The 17,436-nt window shown below is 34.0% G+C and overlaps 1 protein-coding gene and 1 long non-coding RNA gene across 3 annotated transcripts; both read left to right on the top strand.

Annotated features, from left to right (window-relative positions):
• Positions 1-798: 798 nt before the first annotated feature.
• Positions 799-3,045, top strand: LOC128223729 (uncharacterized). 2 transcript variants are annotated; one of them, XR_008259337.1, is made up of 3 exons: positions 799-832; positions 2,593-2,669; positions 3,003-3,029. It is a non-coding gene; the product is annotated as an uncharacterized LOC128223729 (long non-coding RNA). The 2 variants fall into 2 exon arrangements; XR_008259338.1 differs by having other exon boundaries at positions 806-839; positions 3,003-3,045.
• Positions 3,046-8,247: 5,202 nt separating this feature from the next.
• On the top strand, positions 8,248-15,178 carry LOC128222806 (sushi, von Willebrand factor type A, EGF and pentraxin domain-containing protein 1-like). Its single transcript, XM_052931931.1, has 11 exons — positions 8,248-8,340; positions 8,529-8,763; positions 8,927-9,022; positions 9,389-9,562; positions 10,681-10,794; positions 11,278-11,391; positions 11,511-11,687; positions 12,755-12,868; positions 13,113-13,358; positions 13,553-13,744; positions 14,684-15,178. The coding sequence occupies exons 1-11, from the start codon at positions 8,284-8,286 to the stop codon at positions 14,875-14,877; spliced, it is 1,713 nt and encodes a 570-aa protein (XP_052787891.1). The 5' UTR covers positions 8,248-8,283; the 3' UTR covers positions 14,878-15,178.
• Positions 15,179-17,436: the final 2,258 nt, after the last annotated feature.

The raw sequence follows: 17,436 nt of genomic DNA, 5'->3' as shown, positions 1-17,436 counted from the left end.
TATTTCCGTTCGAAAATTAATGTTTTATGGCTAAAACCGTTAATAAACGTTTTAGAAAAATGAACAAAACATCAATTTTTGAACTTGTATATATAAAATCTGCGATCTAATTTTTGTCAGCAGTCTTATATAAATGGTTTCCATGGATTTTCGCAAAAATTAGTACATTCCAAGACAAAAAATAAAAAGTTGCCAAAATGTTCAATCTGTGAGAGAGCTTTAAGAAAATGTTTTATGCATTTTTCTTCCAACTTACTGTTAGTAGCACTTTTAGCCATAAAACACATTTTTTGAACGATATGTAAATCTGCGATCTGATCTTTTGTCAGCAGGCTTATATCACTTATTTGCATATATTTACACAGAAACTGGCTCACTCCAAGGCAAGACAAAAATAAAACAATATATAACTTTTGTTGTCAAAATATGTGTTAGTGCAGCTTTAAGGAGTACTTCAATATATCAATAAAATAGACTCGTTAAACTGTCAATTATTTACGTATCTGCATAAATTCAATTACCTTTTGAACTAGAAAGTGTTATATTTTCAAAGAAAATAGCCATTTACCTCTGTTCAGTGTCGGTCAAATTCGATGTTTTGAACCACTCTCGCGCGTGCTAAATACTAAATGACGCAATGTTTGGACTGGTTTTCATTTTCTTCGATACAGGCACAACCGAGCGTAAATATTAAGCGAGAAAGTCTAGTGGAGCGAGGTTCATGGGGTTTGTTTACAAAAATTCAAGCATCCGGTTAAGAAGACGACAATTTGTCACAAATATGAATGGTATTTAGTTGGTAGAATGGAACTCCTTCCTGATTCCTGCACATGTAAGTTGTAAGTATTGACTATACCATACAGGACACTCAAGTGTTATTTTATATTTTCTTAGTTATCATGCAAATGAAAGTAATCACTATCATTTAGAGGTTGTTCAGGGATAGTTTGCAAATGGTTTGTTTACGTTAATTGGTAATATGAATTTAATTGAATACACCAATTTTTATTAGAGCTTTGCACCAAATTAAATTGAGTTCATTTTACGGGAGTTACCCACACTAGCGGATCCAGAAAGGGGGTGGGACATCTCCCCGCCAATTTTTTTTTAAATGAAATCTCCTGAAAACTTCTACAACCTGCCAAATTAAATTGAGTTCATTTTATGGCAGTAACCCACACTAGCGGATCCAAAAAGGGGGTGGGACCCCCCCCCCTCCCCAATTTATTTTTTTAATAAAAATGAAATCGCCTGAAAATTTTTACTATCAATAACGTTAAATCTTTATTTATTCATTATTTATTCTTTTATATTTTTTTATTAATCTACCTCTGAAGTTGTAATATAACATATAATATATATATATAGCGGATCCAGAAAGGGGGTGGGACCCCCCCCCCTCCAAAAAAATATAAAAATGAAATCGCCTGAAAACTTCTACAACCTGCCAAATTAAATTGAGTTCATTTTATGGGAGTAACCCATACTAACAGATCCAAAAAGGGGGTGGGACCCCCCCCCCCCCCAAAAAAAAAAAGAAGAAGAAAGAAATGAAATCGCCTGAAAACTTTTACAACCTCAATAACGTTAAATCATTATTTATTCTTTTATAGTTTTTTATTAATTTACCTCTGAAGTTGTCATATAAACAGGGTTGAGCGTTTAAAGGGACTGTACACCAGATTGGCACCATTTTTTTTTTCTGTAAAGAATCTCGGGACAATTATTCAATAAAATCTTTTACTCTTTGATATCATAATGGTAATTTTTTTTTTATCAAAATGTAAAAAAAAAAAATCAAATCGGAGAATGGGTTGGAACTGGTGTCGCCAAAATTGCAGTCCAGTGTTGTATCCACTGTGCTATGAAGGCTTATCCTAAACAGTTGGAATATTTAATCTATATACCTAACTTGGTAATATTACGTGATAACATCGACTAGCCAATCACGCATAAGGAATGAATTCTTCTAGTTAGACATACCTAGTAATCTTTTTTAATGGCAAAATACGAAAAAAATGTGAATTTTTTTATTGTTAATTATGTGGTACTTCAGTTAATAAGTTTTAATAGATTTGTACAAGTAAGTTTTAATGCATTGTACACATAGGAGTACAGCCCCTTTTAAACAAGTCTTTGGGAGAAAGACTTGTCTTCGACAACTGTTGGGGATTGTTATTAAAGCTGCATTTTCACAGACTTACCATTCTGACAAAAAAAAAATTCATCATGGAATGAACCAGGCAATGTTAGTGCATATGTCTGCGAAACATGATTTAAAACTGTTGAAAAAAGATCAGATCGCTCTTTTTCATATGTACGTTCATAATTGTTGTTCTGTGACTTAAATTTTACAAACACTTTCAGAAAAATGAAATAATAAGCAGATTTCTCAATACATGACATCTGTTTTATTGTGATTTATGTCTTATTATAAGGAAATTTAAGGTATTGATTCTCTGAGATAATAATAATGTCAAAACAGTCCATCTGTGAGAGTGCAGCTTTAAGACTCATTCTTCCTAAGATCAGTCAAGTTAGTATTATAGCTAATTCTAGCTTAAAAGTAGGTGAATTTTATATTTATTTCAGACCAGATACTCTTGAGGGACCAATTTAAGGGCAAACAGACAAACGTTTTGATGCAAAGAAAGCATTGGATTTGAAAGGTAGATTTTTAACACATATTTACATGTACTCAATGTCATTTACTAGTATAACATAATGTATTCAAGTATAAGATATTTCAAGTATTTGGTCAGGTTGTTAGGTTTAATTGAAACTGTTAAGCAAATAAATAAAAATCCATGCAATTTTGCATGCACATGTTTGTTGCATGCAGATTTTACTCAGATGGCACAGGGTACAGTTACTCTTGTAACTTGCTTAAAATAAATGCAAATAATTCTGCATGTGTCTAAAGTCATGTTTTATTTTTCTCTACAAATTGTTTTGAAAAATGCAATTGTTTGATTTCCTTTCTTATGTGTTCTGTATTGCAGTTCCCATGGAGAAGAAAAATGGAGAGATTTTAAAAGTATGAAGATTCTCCTGTGTATATAATGAGGAAATCTTGTCAGTGAATGGTAAGTTCTATTTGGATTAATTCTATGTATAACAATATAAATATGAGTTAAGCCAAGAAATAAGAATTAACATAATTATTCTGTTCAAATTACAATTGATCTACAGAACTTTGTTCCATAGTTTTATGTACATTCAACAATTTTTGACAAAAGTTTCTCACCCAGCCCACTGTTTGAGATTCTAATCATAATCAACAATTAACATATATGTGATACATTGACATATTGAATATAAAGACATATGATTTGTCTCTGCTATTATACTGGAGAAGTGCTGTGCAAAAAAACGTTTTTGTTTATGGTATTTTAGAGTTGTTGGTCTTTGATTATTTTTCTTTCACTTTTCTATATTTTGAGGTATTAACTTCAAATTGTTATGCACATATTGGACGTGATAAGAAAAATAGCTGTGCATATGAATCAATAAATTGTGTATGGTAGTCAAAGAGTTGTAAACCTTTGATTATTATTTTTATATTTTTTTTTATTTTTTTTTACTTCTCTTCATAACTTTTTTCATTTTTTACTTTAATTTAACAAAACACTATTCTGTTTTTGGTATATTAAGAAATATATATGTACAAAAGTATTCAATACTTCTAAGTAATTAAATTAAATAAACTAATATATATATCAGAGGATGAACATTAAATAGAATTATGTTCTAACATTAATCAAAGCGGATCTTTCTTTGAGAGCATTTTTAACAAACAGACATAAGTTAATCAGTTCAGCTCTATTGTTAGATTTCAACAGCTGCATATATTGCTAAAGGATTTACAAACACAAATAAAATGATATTCATCTTCGATGTCATTAGAGTTACAACACAAACAATATCTTTGGTTGCGTACAACGTTATTTCTATTGTATCTACCAGTTTGAATATGGAGTGGGTGCACGGACAGCCGTAGTCTACAAAAGAAAAAAACGTAAGCTTTTTGGTAAAATATCTAAATAAGGTTCATATTCCAGACAGGTTTTAAAATGTATATACACATCTAACACCGTGCTATTTTCTATAGTAATATACCAATCTTGTTTAAAAGTATCGATAATTCTACATTTGATTTTTTTTATGAATGATTTAACATCAATATTGTAAATATCATCAAACACATAGGTGATAGCTGTAGTTTTTCATGGTAACAAAAGTGTTTGACAGTATGAGTCATTTTTTAGTAGCAGTATATTATGTAAATTAGGTATAAGTTCTCTTCTGCTAATTGTTCAGTTGTTTTTCAGTTGTTGCAATTGTGGACCAGGCCAGGGTTGTACTAAACCCAATAATACACAATGAGAGACAGGAATGACACAATGAGAAACAGGAAAGTGATGACTGATCGCCACCTGTTGCAAATTCATCTAGGTACAGTTTTTATTCCAGATTTGATACGTTCTGTAAAATGTTTTATGTGGTTGTTAATTTCCATACTGACTTAGTCAATTATGGCTACTTTGTCTAATTATATTCTTACTTCTAACCTAAATGTTTCATTGTACTTTTGAGTGTTCTGTTAAATATATTGCACAATTACCCTATATGCCAGTATAAATTCAATGAAACCATGGTCATTAAGTTCCATACATATTGGAGCACAATCATGGTAAGCCTCTAGAAATGTCACTTCTTAAACCTAGATTCTTGATCTGTTCACCACATTGTTTTGCTAAAATTCTTTTTTATAATAACAAATGATTGTTTAATGTCAAGGAAACCTTTTTTAAGTTAAAATGTAGATGTACATAGGTAACTGTCAAATATTATTTACCATTTAGTAACTGTCTAAAGGCACAATTTCCTTTCCTTTTCATATTTGATTTGGGCCCCTAGGGTCATGGTCACTGTAACTAAAAATAGAAAAATGCTTGGTACTGAATAACATCAGCTTTAATACATTTGAAACTGAATCTCACAATAAAGGCTGAAGTTCTTGTTGCATTGCAGCATTTCTAGTTGACTTTTTAATTTGACTCTTTTTATTGCTTTCGACAGGCAAATATTACATCATTATTGTATTCATTTTTAGACAAAGCCTCACTTAATTGAGCGTGCTGTCCAAAGACAGCTCTTGTTGACATAATTATAAGACACCTTTTGTTATGGTTTATATGAACAATAGCTGTTTCTGTGTATGTTTTAGAAGAAACTTCCATTTCTTATTATATTGATGGACATAGATATACATTCATGTACGGGATTATTGACATCAGATTCTTAGGATTAAATTTACTAATGTTCTGTTTATGTTCAAAATAGATACAAATATGGTAAATGCGTAGTCTTGTTTGTTTATAACATAGACAACCATGTCTTTTGGTTGTCCTGTCCTGTTATGTGAATTGGGTTTTATGGACATCTTCCGATATTGTTGGTCAAATTCTAGTGACTCACACCCAAGTGACTGTCGCATTATATTCGTGATAAGGTGCCTTGGGCTTTTGGTTTGTTATAAATTTTGCGAGTCTGGCAAATATCTGCATTATAAAATTCATCGACATACAGGTGACAGAGAAAAAGGTCAATTTTCAATGATTTCAAAAGATTTATTTACTAAAAGGGGATCATCATAAATGAATACAGAGAACAACGTTAATTGATTTGTCAGAGGAGGTGATGCAGAGCTTCAAAAATTAAGGAGACAATTTCATTAAAATGCACATAAATGATTTTTGTTTATTTGTGTTGTTTGATAACTGCTGTGTGTCGATTTTTATTTAATTTCACCTCCAACATCACATTTCACACAATACATGGTTTCTACACTTTAGGATTGTTATACTGTAGTATAGTATCTATTGAATACAGTAAAATTTCTGGTCATTGTATTGCAAAATTTGTGCAAATAATTGGCGAATTTCAGAAATTCTCATTTTTATTTAATTTTTCAAACATTTTCCCCAAAATTCACATTTCACAAAATTACCTAGTTTCTATACTTTTGATATATTAAACTGTAAGATAATATTTATGAAATACAGTAATTCTGGTCATTATATTGCAATATTTGAAAGTTATTGGCAAATTCAGGAAATTTTCATTTCCATTTAATTTTTCATGCATTTTACCCCGAAAATCATATTTATAAAAAAACTGTGTTTCCATATGTTTATATATAATACTGTTAAATGATATATATTAGCTGCAGTAGTTCTGGTTATTTTATTGCAAAATAAGGCAGAGTTATTGGCAAAATCCATAAATTGCCATTTTCATTTAATTTTTCCAACATTTTACCCCAAAAATCATTTTTTGCGCCATGTAATTGTGATTTAAATGATTTAAGTATATTAAATATGTTGCCTAATATGACATAAATTAATCAAAATTATTTTTGTGCATTTTTCTCCATTTTTTGTTCAAAAATCTCCGTTTGTATACATTGATTAGAGAACAGAGGTGTTGAAGCACTGCTTCAACACCTCTGAGAATGAGTATAGTATAGTGCACGCTACCACAATGTATATAGACTATAACAGAGGTTCAAATTTACAGATAGAGAATAGTGCATGCCATCACAATGTATATAGACTATAACAGAGGAGTTGAAGTAAATCTTCAAAATCTCTGGAGGTATACATTGAATAGAGAACAGGGGTGTTGAAGCACTGCTTCAACACCTCCGAGAATGAATAGAATATAGTGCACAGTATATACTGATATAGAATATAACACCAGTGTATGTACTGTCACGGTATATCGTGCATATCCATATAGTGTATAGAGTCGATGCACTGCGTGGACACCTCGGATCTAAATCTCATCTTGGACTAAGCATTCTAGATGTAATGTTTTTTTTCTAGATTCAAATAATTCACTGTTCTGTGTATGTATTGATTTTAAATAAGCATGTCACTTTAAAAGACAAAAGATTTGCTAAAACCTGATAACAGAGCACTGCGAAGCGTGAAATTTATAACTGATGTGATATTTTATTCAGAGTTATGCTTATATGTTAACACTTTTGCAAATGGCCAAGGCACAACGAGGACTCCGCCGATGATGAAGACGCCAACAACGACACCCAGGTTAAAACAAAAAAAACTCGCAACAGTTTATAAAATATCGATGTCTAACAATAGTAACGTGCAAGCTTATGAAGACAAGCAGGTGTTACTGTTGTTGGATATCAACACAATTCAATTCAACTAAAATGCGTTTAATATAATAAACAATTACACGTGTTGAGCAAGTATGCTAAATAAACGAGCTAAATTTTTAAAAGCTCTGCCAAAGAGTACATGCATATAGCAGTGAAACTAACCCCGTCAAAGCGGTCTAGTGATTATGGCGATGAACTGGCTATCAAGCGACCGAATTCGATCAAGGCAATGACACTGCGAATATTCTACATATATTTATAAGATATAGACATACCAATAGTTATCAAGCAAATAAGTGACTTTCCGATTCAAACTTAAACAAAACGAAACGTTGTTTTTCCTGTGTATACGTATTTAAATATCACGATTTATAAACAACTTTTATTTGGTCCGAAATCTGGGTAAAATACAGACACAAACGCTGATTAATATTAGTATAATAACAATACTAGTATACTTATAATAATTATGATAATAATAATATAACTTTAATACATAAATTATGTAGGATACGCATTTGACGTATTGTTGATGCATGCATGCCAGGCAATTCGAGCCTTGTATACACAATTACATCAAAACGCTTACCTGCATGAACACTTTCATACATTTGTAAAGGAAATAATTATACAAATAGTGAAGTTTAATCGTTGATAAATAATTCAATGTAAATAAAGTACCTTCAGTGCCTCCTCCTCTGACGAACGAAAAGTTAAAACGGATACTAAACAAAATGCGAATAGAAAAGCGTGAAAAAACAGCGAGATCGCCATTATTTCACAACTACTTTTCAACGGTTATAAGTCGTACAGTCCTTTTTAATGCGACGAAATACTTCATTGCATAAATCTATCCAATGAAAAGCACACTCATTCCCTGACGCGATCAGACACTCATGAGCTTATAAATAATTGAACTATAAATCGAAATCACGGTGCTTAATGTGTTTGAACTGATTTATTTTGTATTTTCAGATCGGAGAGCTAAGTGCGTAACGAATAAAAGCATACTTCTTTTTTGAAGTACGAGGACATCAAATAATCATATATCACTTACATTTCCAGGAGAAACATTGATTTTAATTGTGATTAGTATGCTCAAAATAGGCATGTGTGCTGTTTGGATAATACTTTTCGCATACCTTTTAAGGGTAAGTATTTACAAGATTTTATTTTACAAAACATACTATATTTTCTGACCATCCGCCTCCGCTTACAACAACAAAAACAACAACAACAACAACAACAACTTCTACAACTACTACTACTACCTATACTACCACTACTTCTATATGTACTAATACAGATAATCACATTTACTGAAAAACATTAATTACAGGTATCTTCTGCTAAAAACGGATGCGATGTTGTGTTTTTTAAACAAAGTTATGTGGACACGTGTATTGACAACACTGGCCAATCATTGTCCACAAAACATTCATCGTCGCCGGTACATCCTCATCATACGATATGCTCCGTAGAACGTTGCGGTATCCTGCGCATGTTAGAATGTGTTGATGGCGTTTGGTTAGATGAAGAGCAACGAAGTTATCAATCGTATAAGGATGAAAAATGTAATACATTTATTTGCATCCATTTGCCTGCGATAAAAAGCTACTCACTCGTTTAATTTTGATAAAAGTCTTGACCGTTTATTCATAATGTTTTTTTTTTATATTTCAACTAAAATACAGACACATACAATTGATAATACGAGATTGTTATTGTTGTTTATAGGTTTTGTTCCACTGGAAAAACCGGAAAAGACTAAAAGGAAGAAACGTTCCTTCTGGAGACGACGTAGATCAGGAGGTGGATCGAGTCCACCGACACGTGCGCAGTTCTTTGTTCATGCTATTTTGTTTAGCTCAATTGTGACAAAAGCTGATAGCTTAAATAATCACTCTCGACTCCGCTGTATGGGTTGAAATGAGTAATGTGGTACATTTGGAGAGGCCATGAGATAGAACCTCTGATGGGGATCGAACCACAGCCTCATGGACGAGAGGTGGATTCCAATACCTCTTGACCACTCTCACACTCGATAGTAGTACTTCCTATTACAGTTTATATACGCAATGTAGTTTCGTGTAGCTTTATGTTTTGTTTTCTTTAAACTAGTGCATAACTAAATAACTCTTACAAATACCGATTTTAAAGAACTCGCGATTGTTATTAAACATATCTAATACCACACAGCTAACTGTGGGAAGCCCGGAGCAGTCGCTGGCGCGTCAATTACTACAACAACGACTAATCAAGGCGGTGTTGCAACATACACCTGTTTTTCGACTCATTTGCACACATCGGGAGATCTGAGGAGAACATGTCAATCAAATTCACAATGGAGTGGAGTTGAACCTGTTTGCGCATGTATGTATATAATAGTTTTGTCAGACATTAACAATCAAGTTCATCTTGGACATTCCTTTTATCGTTGTAAGCTTCTAGTCTATTGAGTTTCCCTTTGGATAACATGTTAAGTCTACTTCTTGGAAAGAAAGGGACTGCGTAAATCTAACTTTATTTCAAGTATATTGCCTTTCTATCTCAATAAGTAACCATACGACACTAAAATGACTACTCCGTATCACAATGCTGTCTTACCAGACAACTATGTAATGCTTTTACTAAGATGCATATCATTTGTTTTTAGTTTGCTCGTGTGAAACTTCCAAACCTGTCTTAAACATTGAAATTATATTTTGGTACAATCACCGTGTCAAACAGTGACTCAAGTAATAGCTTTAACCTTTTGGAAAATCAAACATAACAAGCGCAAAGCGCAATTATTGTGGACTTTCAATCACGTGGGTTAATTTAAGTCAGTATGTGTTTATTTACAGCTTTCTGTACAAAAAGTACCAGCGGTATATTTAAGGAATGAATTGCGTGATTGATGTCATTATCGGGATATGAACGCAGTTGGGCTGGATAAGGACTCCAAACGTACTTCAACCAGCCTAACTGCATTCATATCCCCGAAAATGACACTAATAATGCAATTTAGTACTTATATTTACACCAATAGTTCATTATTTCCTTCCAGAATTGCTAAAAAATACTTCATTGCATTTAAGAAAATGTTACATTAATTATTTCTGTCCCATTCTGTAAGTTGAGGTGTAAATATTGAAATATGGCTGTCATTTTACGGCACGCTTCGTTTTACACAGCTTCTGATATCAGGGCAGAATTCAGAACAACCACTCTCACTCACACTCAACGGTTCAGATATGTTAGAGTTAAATGTCTAACCGTATTGACAGGTGTGAGTGAGACTCAAGTGTTTTTGCTTGAGTGGGACATTTGTGAGTGCTGGGCTGGGCTAAGCCACTTGAACCGTCCTCGATGACTGATTGTAAATACAGAAACAATTTATCAAAGATAAGATAATTTCATACACTCTCCAATGCGGTACGATCATATATAAAACACGTTAAATTTCAATAAACCACCAAAGTACAAGAACGAAATAACTTCCACTGTAGATATGAGATCGTGCGACAGCAGCCCATGCTTGAATGAAGGCAGATGTACAAATATCCAGGAGAGTTATACATGCAGCTGCCCCGTTATATGGACAGGATCCCGTTGTGAAAATGGTTACAATTTGTTTTTTTACTTCTGACAATTTGTCGCTCAAATAAAACCACACGCGCGCACACGCACACACGCACCCACACACAGGCACACATACGCGCACACGCACACATAAAACCCACACACACCCACACGCACACGCACACACACACGCGCACACTCACACACACTCACACACACACACACACGCACACACGCATACACGCGCGCACACGCACATACACGCACGCACGCACGCGCGCGCACGCGCGCACGCACGCACGCACGCAAATTTTTCAAGTGTGAAATCTACCATTCATTTAATTACTATTAAAAAATATGACGGTCTGTTAAATTTGTTTGCCCAGTAAAATACCCTGTAAAGAGAACGCGAAACTCAGCATTTCAAAGAAGCAAGACTATTTTAGTCCAGCACATGACACTTTGATTGATCTGTTTAATGTTAAAATGTTAATGTTAAGGTTGTATTGTGTTTGCTTTGTCAGTCGCGCATGTATGTGCACGCGATCCATGTGTCAATTATGACAGTTGCGAGGATGGAGCTGACATGTACACTTGTAACTGTCTTCCCGGTTGGAGCGGACAAGTCTGCAACATTCGTAAGTAAAGTTGTAATGGAATCAGTGTTGTTTGCATTATATTATAGTGTGCGTTTGAAATGCCGCTTTTACTCAACTATGTCGTAACAAGGGTATTAAAAAAGTGTTTGCATTTGCAGCTGTCGAATGTGGTCATCCGAATAAAGCTGCCAATGCGTCAGTGTCATTCACGCATACGACTCTTGGTGGCATTGCAACTTATGCATGTGATCAGGACTTCAATATGACGTCAGGGGATCAGACGAGAATGTGTTTGTTTAACGGGTTATGGAGCGGAAAAAAACCAATATGCAAATGTAATGCACCAGTCATTTGTAAGCACGCCCCCCCTCCCCCCTCGGTCCAGGGCGATAGCGGGGGAAATGGGCCGTGTTTTTACGTTCCTGGTGGCCCCGCAGTGCTGGGTGAATGCGATGTTTTGTCTTCGCAAAAATATAGCGGGGAATGGGCCTAACCTAGGGTCCCTGGGGTGCGGGGGCATTTGGCGGGGGATTTACCATATGTTCGTCTCCGCAGAACGGGGATTTAATCCGGGGTTGGCTGGACCGAAAGTCAAAGTCCCCGCTATTCCCCGGACCTGGGGGTGGGGGCGTGATTACAAATAACTGGTGCATAATTAAATGCTGATATTCCACTTCAATCATGCTTACTGAAAAACGGAAAGAAATCATCCATCGCATAATTCCAAATAAACACGTTTTTAACTTCCTTTTTTTAAAAGTCATTTATATTTATTATATGTTCACGCTTTCGAGAAAATCTGTCTGAAGGAATTACTGTTCAATGCAAAAGTGATGTAAACTTAACATAAAGTTACTATAAAACTGTCTTCCTCCAACAAGAGATAGGGCTTTTTCTACGAGAACAGTGAAATCAATTTTTGTTAGAATAAGGCAACGATTTGTAATCATGGTTCATCAAGTACATGTCCGTCATGGTTATATATACATAAGAGATAACATTGAATTGTTTTTTCGAAAACAAATTGAACAATTATACAAAAGTCAGTTGTTAGATCTATAATGATTCATTAAACATAGCAGCCATAATGTGAAGCTTGATTTTCATTTTTGATTATAATAAAACAAAATTAGTGTCCTGAACCATGGCCCTATTATAGTATGATCTAACAAGGAAGATCTTTGGATGACTTTCCTTAAAAATTGTTGAAGTCATCCCGTATTGTCAAATGAAAATTCCCCATGCAAAGTGATTGACGATTCGGAACATACTCGTAAATTCAAACCACAAACACTTAAAACAAGAGATTTATAGACTGAATAATTCTCTTCTATCTTAAGATCAATGTAAACATGTCAAATGCATATTTATGATACAAAAGTAGCTGTTTTGAATTATTTAGTGGTCGCGTCCTGCAAAAGTTCGCCCTGCCAAAATGGAGGACAGTGCCAAAATAAAATAGAAGATTTTGAATGTTACTGTCCTACTGGATGGGACGGAACGACCTGCGAAAAGGGTATTTAGTATAAAAATATCCGCTTAGTTCAAATCACATTTTTTTAATTTCCGTTTAAAGCTAATCCTCACTAATCGACATTGGATCTGAAAGTCTTAAATGATACGTTGTCTTTGTGATAGTTAGTTGTTTCATGTTTAATATTGATAATTCAAACTTAAATCATAATTCTTGTAATTAATGTTCCATTATAACATGTTCAGAATATTGCAAATAATGTATCTCATTAAACTAATGTTTTCAGATGTCCAACCACCAATTTTGGAAAACTGTTCCACCAGTTTGATAGTGAACGCCACTGAAAATACAAAACTTGTTTCCTGGACACAGCCGGTGTTTAGCGATCCTATGAATACAGAATTGAGACTTTCCAGCAACTATGAAAATCCACAATCCGTTTTTCCCTGGGGAGACTTTACTATAACCTACGCAGCGACAAAAGTAAAGAATGGGTTGCGAACGGAATGTACCTTCAATGTTTCTGTTCGACGTAAGTTGTATTATTCCAAAACTGTATCACTTCGTATTACTTTACGCAGTCGTTTCGATGTACATGTACATACTTTATAAGACGTGTTATAAACGCAGTTATGTTTTATATTGTCAGGCAAAATCAATTTGAAATAAGAAAATAAAGAATATAAACAATTGACTCACCTTTGATACTATTTATTCTTGTTACAGCAACGCCATGTGAACCGTTAAACCAGCCTATGAATGGCGCACTCCTTTGCAATGGATGGGGCAGCCAATATGGGATATTTTGCCTGGTCGGTTGTAGGAGCAACTTCACAATTACACCACCAAACCGTTACGGCCATTGGCTTATATGCGGCGCATCGGGAAACTGGTCTAGCAAAGCCCCAGAATGCTCACGTAAAGACAGCTGTAATCATAAAACCATATGAGTGTGCTATGTTTTATTTTGAAAAGAAAAAAAAAAACATTTAAAAAGCCCTATTCATGGAAAAACATGATATTGACATTGTGTAATACATGACACGTAACAAAACAAGCATTATCAGCCCATTATATTTGCATGTTGTGGCTCTTAGCTTTTCGAGGATTTGCAGTTAAACTTTATAGGAATTTCTTTCAGCTTTACATTTCTAGAATCCTTTCCTCATGCGTCTTAGTGTTTATGGGAAAAAAGCAATAATACCTGTTACAATGGTATATGTTCAAATCTTTCTTGTGTCGAGCAAGTATGGTATCGCTTACAACAAGTAAATGCTGGAATTGAAGTATGTAATTATTAGCATAGTTGCTGTTAGCTAAAACTTATTTATTTTACAACGGTTGTTAAGATATTACAACATTATATTTTTCTCTCGCGTTGACCCGATATTACGCGAGAGTGTGGACTTGTGTTGTGGGGAAAAACCGGAGTATCCGGGGAAAACTTACTTGTCCGACTTGGTGACAACAAATCAAACACAAATGCGATCTGGCCGGGAATCGAACCCCGTTAGCACAGGTTGGGAGCGAGTTCGCTAACCACTGAGCTAACCGGACAGATACATGTTAAGAAAGGAACATCTAAGTATAATTCATAAAAGACGCACACATTTTTACCAAATTATGTATTAGCTCATATATCATTTGTCCACATTTTCTTCTTGCCACAGATGAATGTCCTTCTGTTTTACATAGTTAGATGCTGTTATTGTTTCAAATAACGCCATCGTTGAAGTTATTTTGAGCATACTTTACATATGAGTTCCAAATTAAGGTATATGTAAGAAACTTTTTAATAGGAGTGCACATAGTATCTCATTATTTTTTAATTACTGTAAGTTTCAATTCTTTTTACAGTGAAAATGGAGACCGTCAACGACATACTGCTGTTCCATCCGTCATATAAAGACTTCTCCTTCGATGAATGCCATGCCTCATTGAAACTAAGACAAACATTTATATCAGAAATGGCCGTACACTCGGATCTGTCCGAGTTTTGCAAAAAATACCCGCCGTGTAACGACGTAAACAATGTGACTGTTGTTTGCTAGTTCATCTGATTAAATAAGTTAATTACATTATGGCTTAATGAACTGACTTATAGCTTAATATTAAAATGTCAAACCATATTTTATAATGTGTTGAAGGACAAGTTGAAATTATTCGTGTAATTACCTTTAGATATCGGGTGAAAATGAAAAGCTTTTCCGACCATGTTCTATAATACGCGCTGTAAAGTTAATTTGTAACATAGAAATCATTAATATAACAGTTGAACTTTAATGAAATATTCATCTCTGGTCATAGCCACATAGCTATTCGCGTAATTGACTTTTATACCTTAACTATTGTTGTCTACTTTGTTTGTACGTTTTTTTGTGTGTTTTTTGTTGTTGATTGTCTGTTTGGCTTTAGTTGTTTTTAATTTTATGCCCTTAAATATGAGGTCAGTTATTGTTTGGCGGCTTGTCTTGACTCTGAATATACCATTGCGTTACTTTAAACATATTTTTAATACATATCTTTCAAAGCATTTATATAATTTCATATGTCTGTGAACTGAGTTTTAAGTCGCGATGCACAACCCCTTACATTAGTCAAAAATGGTCAGACGATTGAAGACCGAACGATCGTGGTTCTTGTTGCTAAGCGTGACACATTGTTATGTGAACAGCCTGTTTGGAGAAGGAAGTATGTGCAAACAATCACTGTTGACAAATGTCTTTTAAGAGTTTAATAAATTTTCTGATATCAGCGTTCTTCAAACAAACAAAATAGGCAATGTTTATTGCCAGCAGTAAATAAACCACAACATGCACTCATTTAATAGGTTTTTGATTACAGTAAAACGAACCACTTCCTATATGTTTTCGATAGCAAAGTGACATGAAGTATATGAAATAAGGAATAGTTCGGTCCAAATTACGTGCACTCAATCAAAAGGACATAAATATTTAAGACATCGCAATGTCTCCTTCGTGGAAAGACCAACCCAATGCTCAGTTAAGTACCGCTTATTATTTACTACCACTTAATATTTACCGCAAAAGCTGTCGTATGCTGTTTGAAATATTATAAGACAACTATTTGACATCCGCACATACAATTTCGTATTTTTAATTTATTGTTCACTTTCGTTTAAATCTAAACTCTATAACATGTTTCAAGTTTTACTTTGTTATAAATTTCAATACTCTTATCAAGTTTTACAAATCCTGACTTTTTGTGAAAGCTTAGAGATGCTTTCTTACAGCAACACATTCAATTATTTATTTCTTTCATATGTACTATTTTACTCTCTTTGCAATGGGTGTAGTAGAAGAAGAAAACCGAAAGATAGAACGGCTCCCACCCTTAGTGGCTGCCCCGGAAATATGGATTTTAATACAGATTATAAGAAACTTTATTCATCCAGAGTTACATGGGGATCGGTAACAGCCTGGGATGACAGAGATGGTCACGTAAGGTAAAGAATATTTATTTTACTGCTGCAACTACTGCTGTTGCTTGTTTCTGCTAACGCCACTGCTGCTGCTGCTGCTACTGATGATGATGATGATGATGATGATGATGATGATGATGATGATGATGATGATGATGTATACAATAAATATTACTGAAACATCAAAGTGATATCAAACTGTGATATTTTTTGTAATATATCTTGTTTCATGTATATATAATGTCTTGCTCCTACGACTGCTGCTGCTGGTGGTAATGAATATGATGACGATATTGAAATTAAATAACGTCACTCATAATATTATTAGCTTCTTGAAATAAATTTCATAATATCATTAGCTTCTTGAGATAAATTCAAATAACGACGAAACTTCTTTTAACCTTAAAAGGAATTGTTTTATAGAACAATATGATTGCTTCTGTAAAGAACTATATTTTGTACCTGTATTTGGTAAGTGCTGTTCGGTCAAAGGGCATTGGACCAGGTCAGTACTTTTACTATGGCGTGCATTCCATCAAATATGTCGCAAAAGATAGATCTGGAAATACGAGGAGCTGCTCGTTCATAGTCAATATACAATGTAAGTATGACTTATTGTTTCTGTTATTTTCATTGTATTCTAAATGTACATATTATAATGATAACCTTTAAATTAGTGTATTAAATGGGGTATTAATTAGAATATTAAGCAAATGAATTTCTTTCTTTATAAACGACTGTAACGATTTGTTTCATATGATTTGAACTAAAATTATGCGTTAGGCTACAAAGTTACGTGTCTTTACAGTACGACAGTGTAACAAGTTAAGTCCTGTAGCCAACGGTTGGTTTTCATGTGAGGAAACACTCCACATGTATGTTGGCACTCGCTGTAAGTTTGGCTGCTATGAAGGTTTTGAACTTGACACTGGAGGTGCAAATACTATGGAGTGTATCGGGCATAAGCGATGGAGTTCAGAGCGGAAACCGAAATGCATGCGTGCGTAAGGTTTTGTTTATCAACTTTCGAATGTTTCCGGACGTTTAAATAATAGTTTATTTGGTGTATTTGCTTTGTTTACTAAACACAAGTGTTAACATGAAATCATTTATACGGACACTTAATTGACCGCAAATCTTTGACTAGTCATTGATAGTAACTGACAAA

Source organism: Mya arenaria, chromosome 17 (genome assembly GCF_026914265.1).
Source record: "Mya arenaria isolate MELC-2E11 chromosome 17, ASM2691426v1".
NCBI lineage: Eukaryota > Metazoa > Mollusca > Bivalvia > Myida > Myidae > Mya > Mya arenaria.
The sequence above is the reverse complement of the archived record's forward strand: the minus strand, read 5'-3'. Positions and strand labels throughout refer to the sequence as shown.

Bases quoted from the DNA above. Each gene is read 5' to 3' on its own strand.
- LOC128222806 (XM_052931931.1), top strand. From the start codon at position 8,284: ATGCTCAAAATAGGCATGTGTGCTGTTTGGATAATACTTTTCGCATAC. The intron at 13,359-13,552 runs GTAAGTTGTATT...TTCTTGTTACAG, and splicing joins CTTCAATGTTTCTGTTCGAC to CAACGCCATGTGAACCGTTA. The intron at 13,745-14,683 runs GTAAAGACAGCT...TTCTTTTTACAG, and splicing joins CAAAGCCCCAGAATGCTCAC to TGAAAATGGAGACCGTCAAC.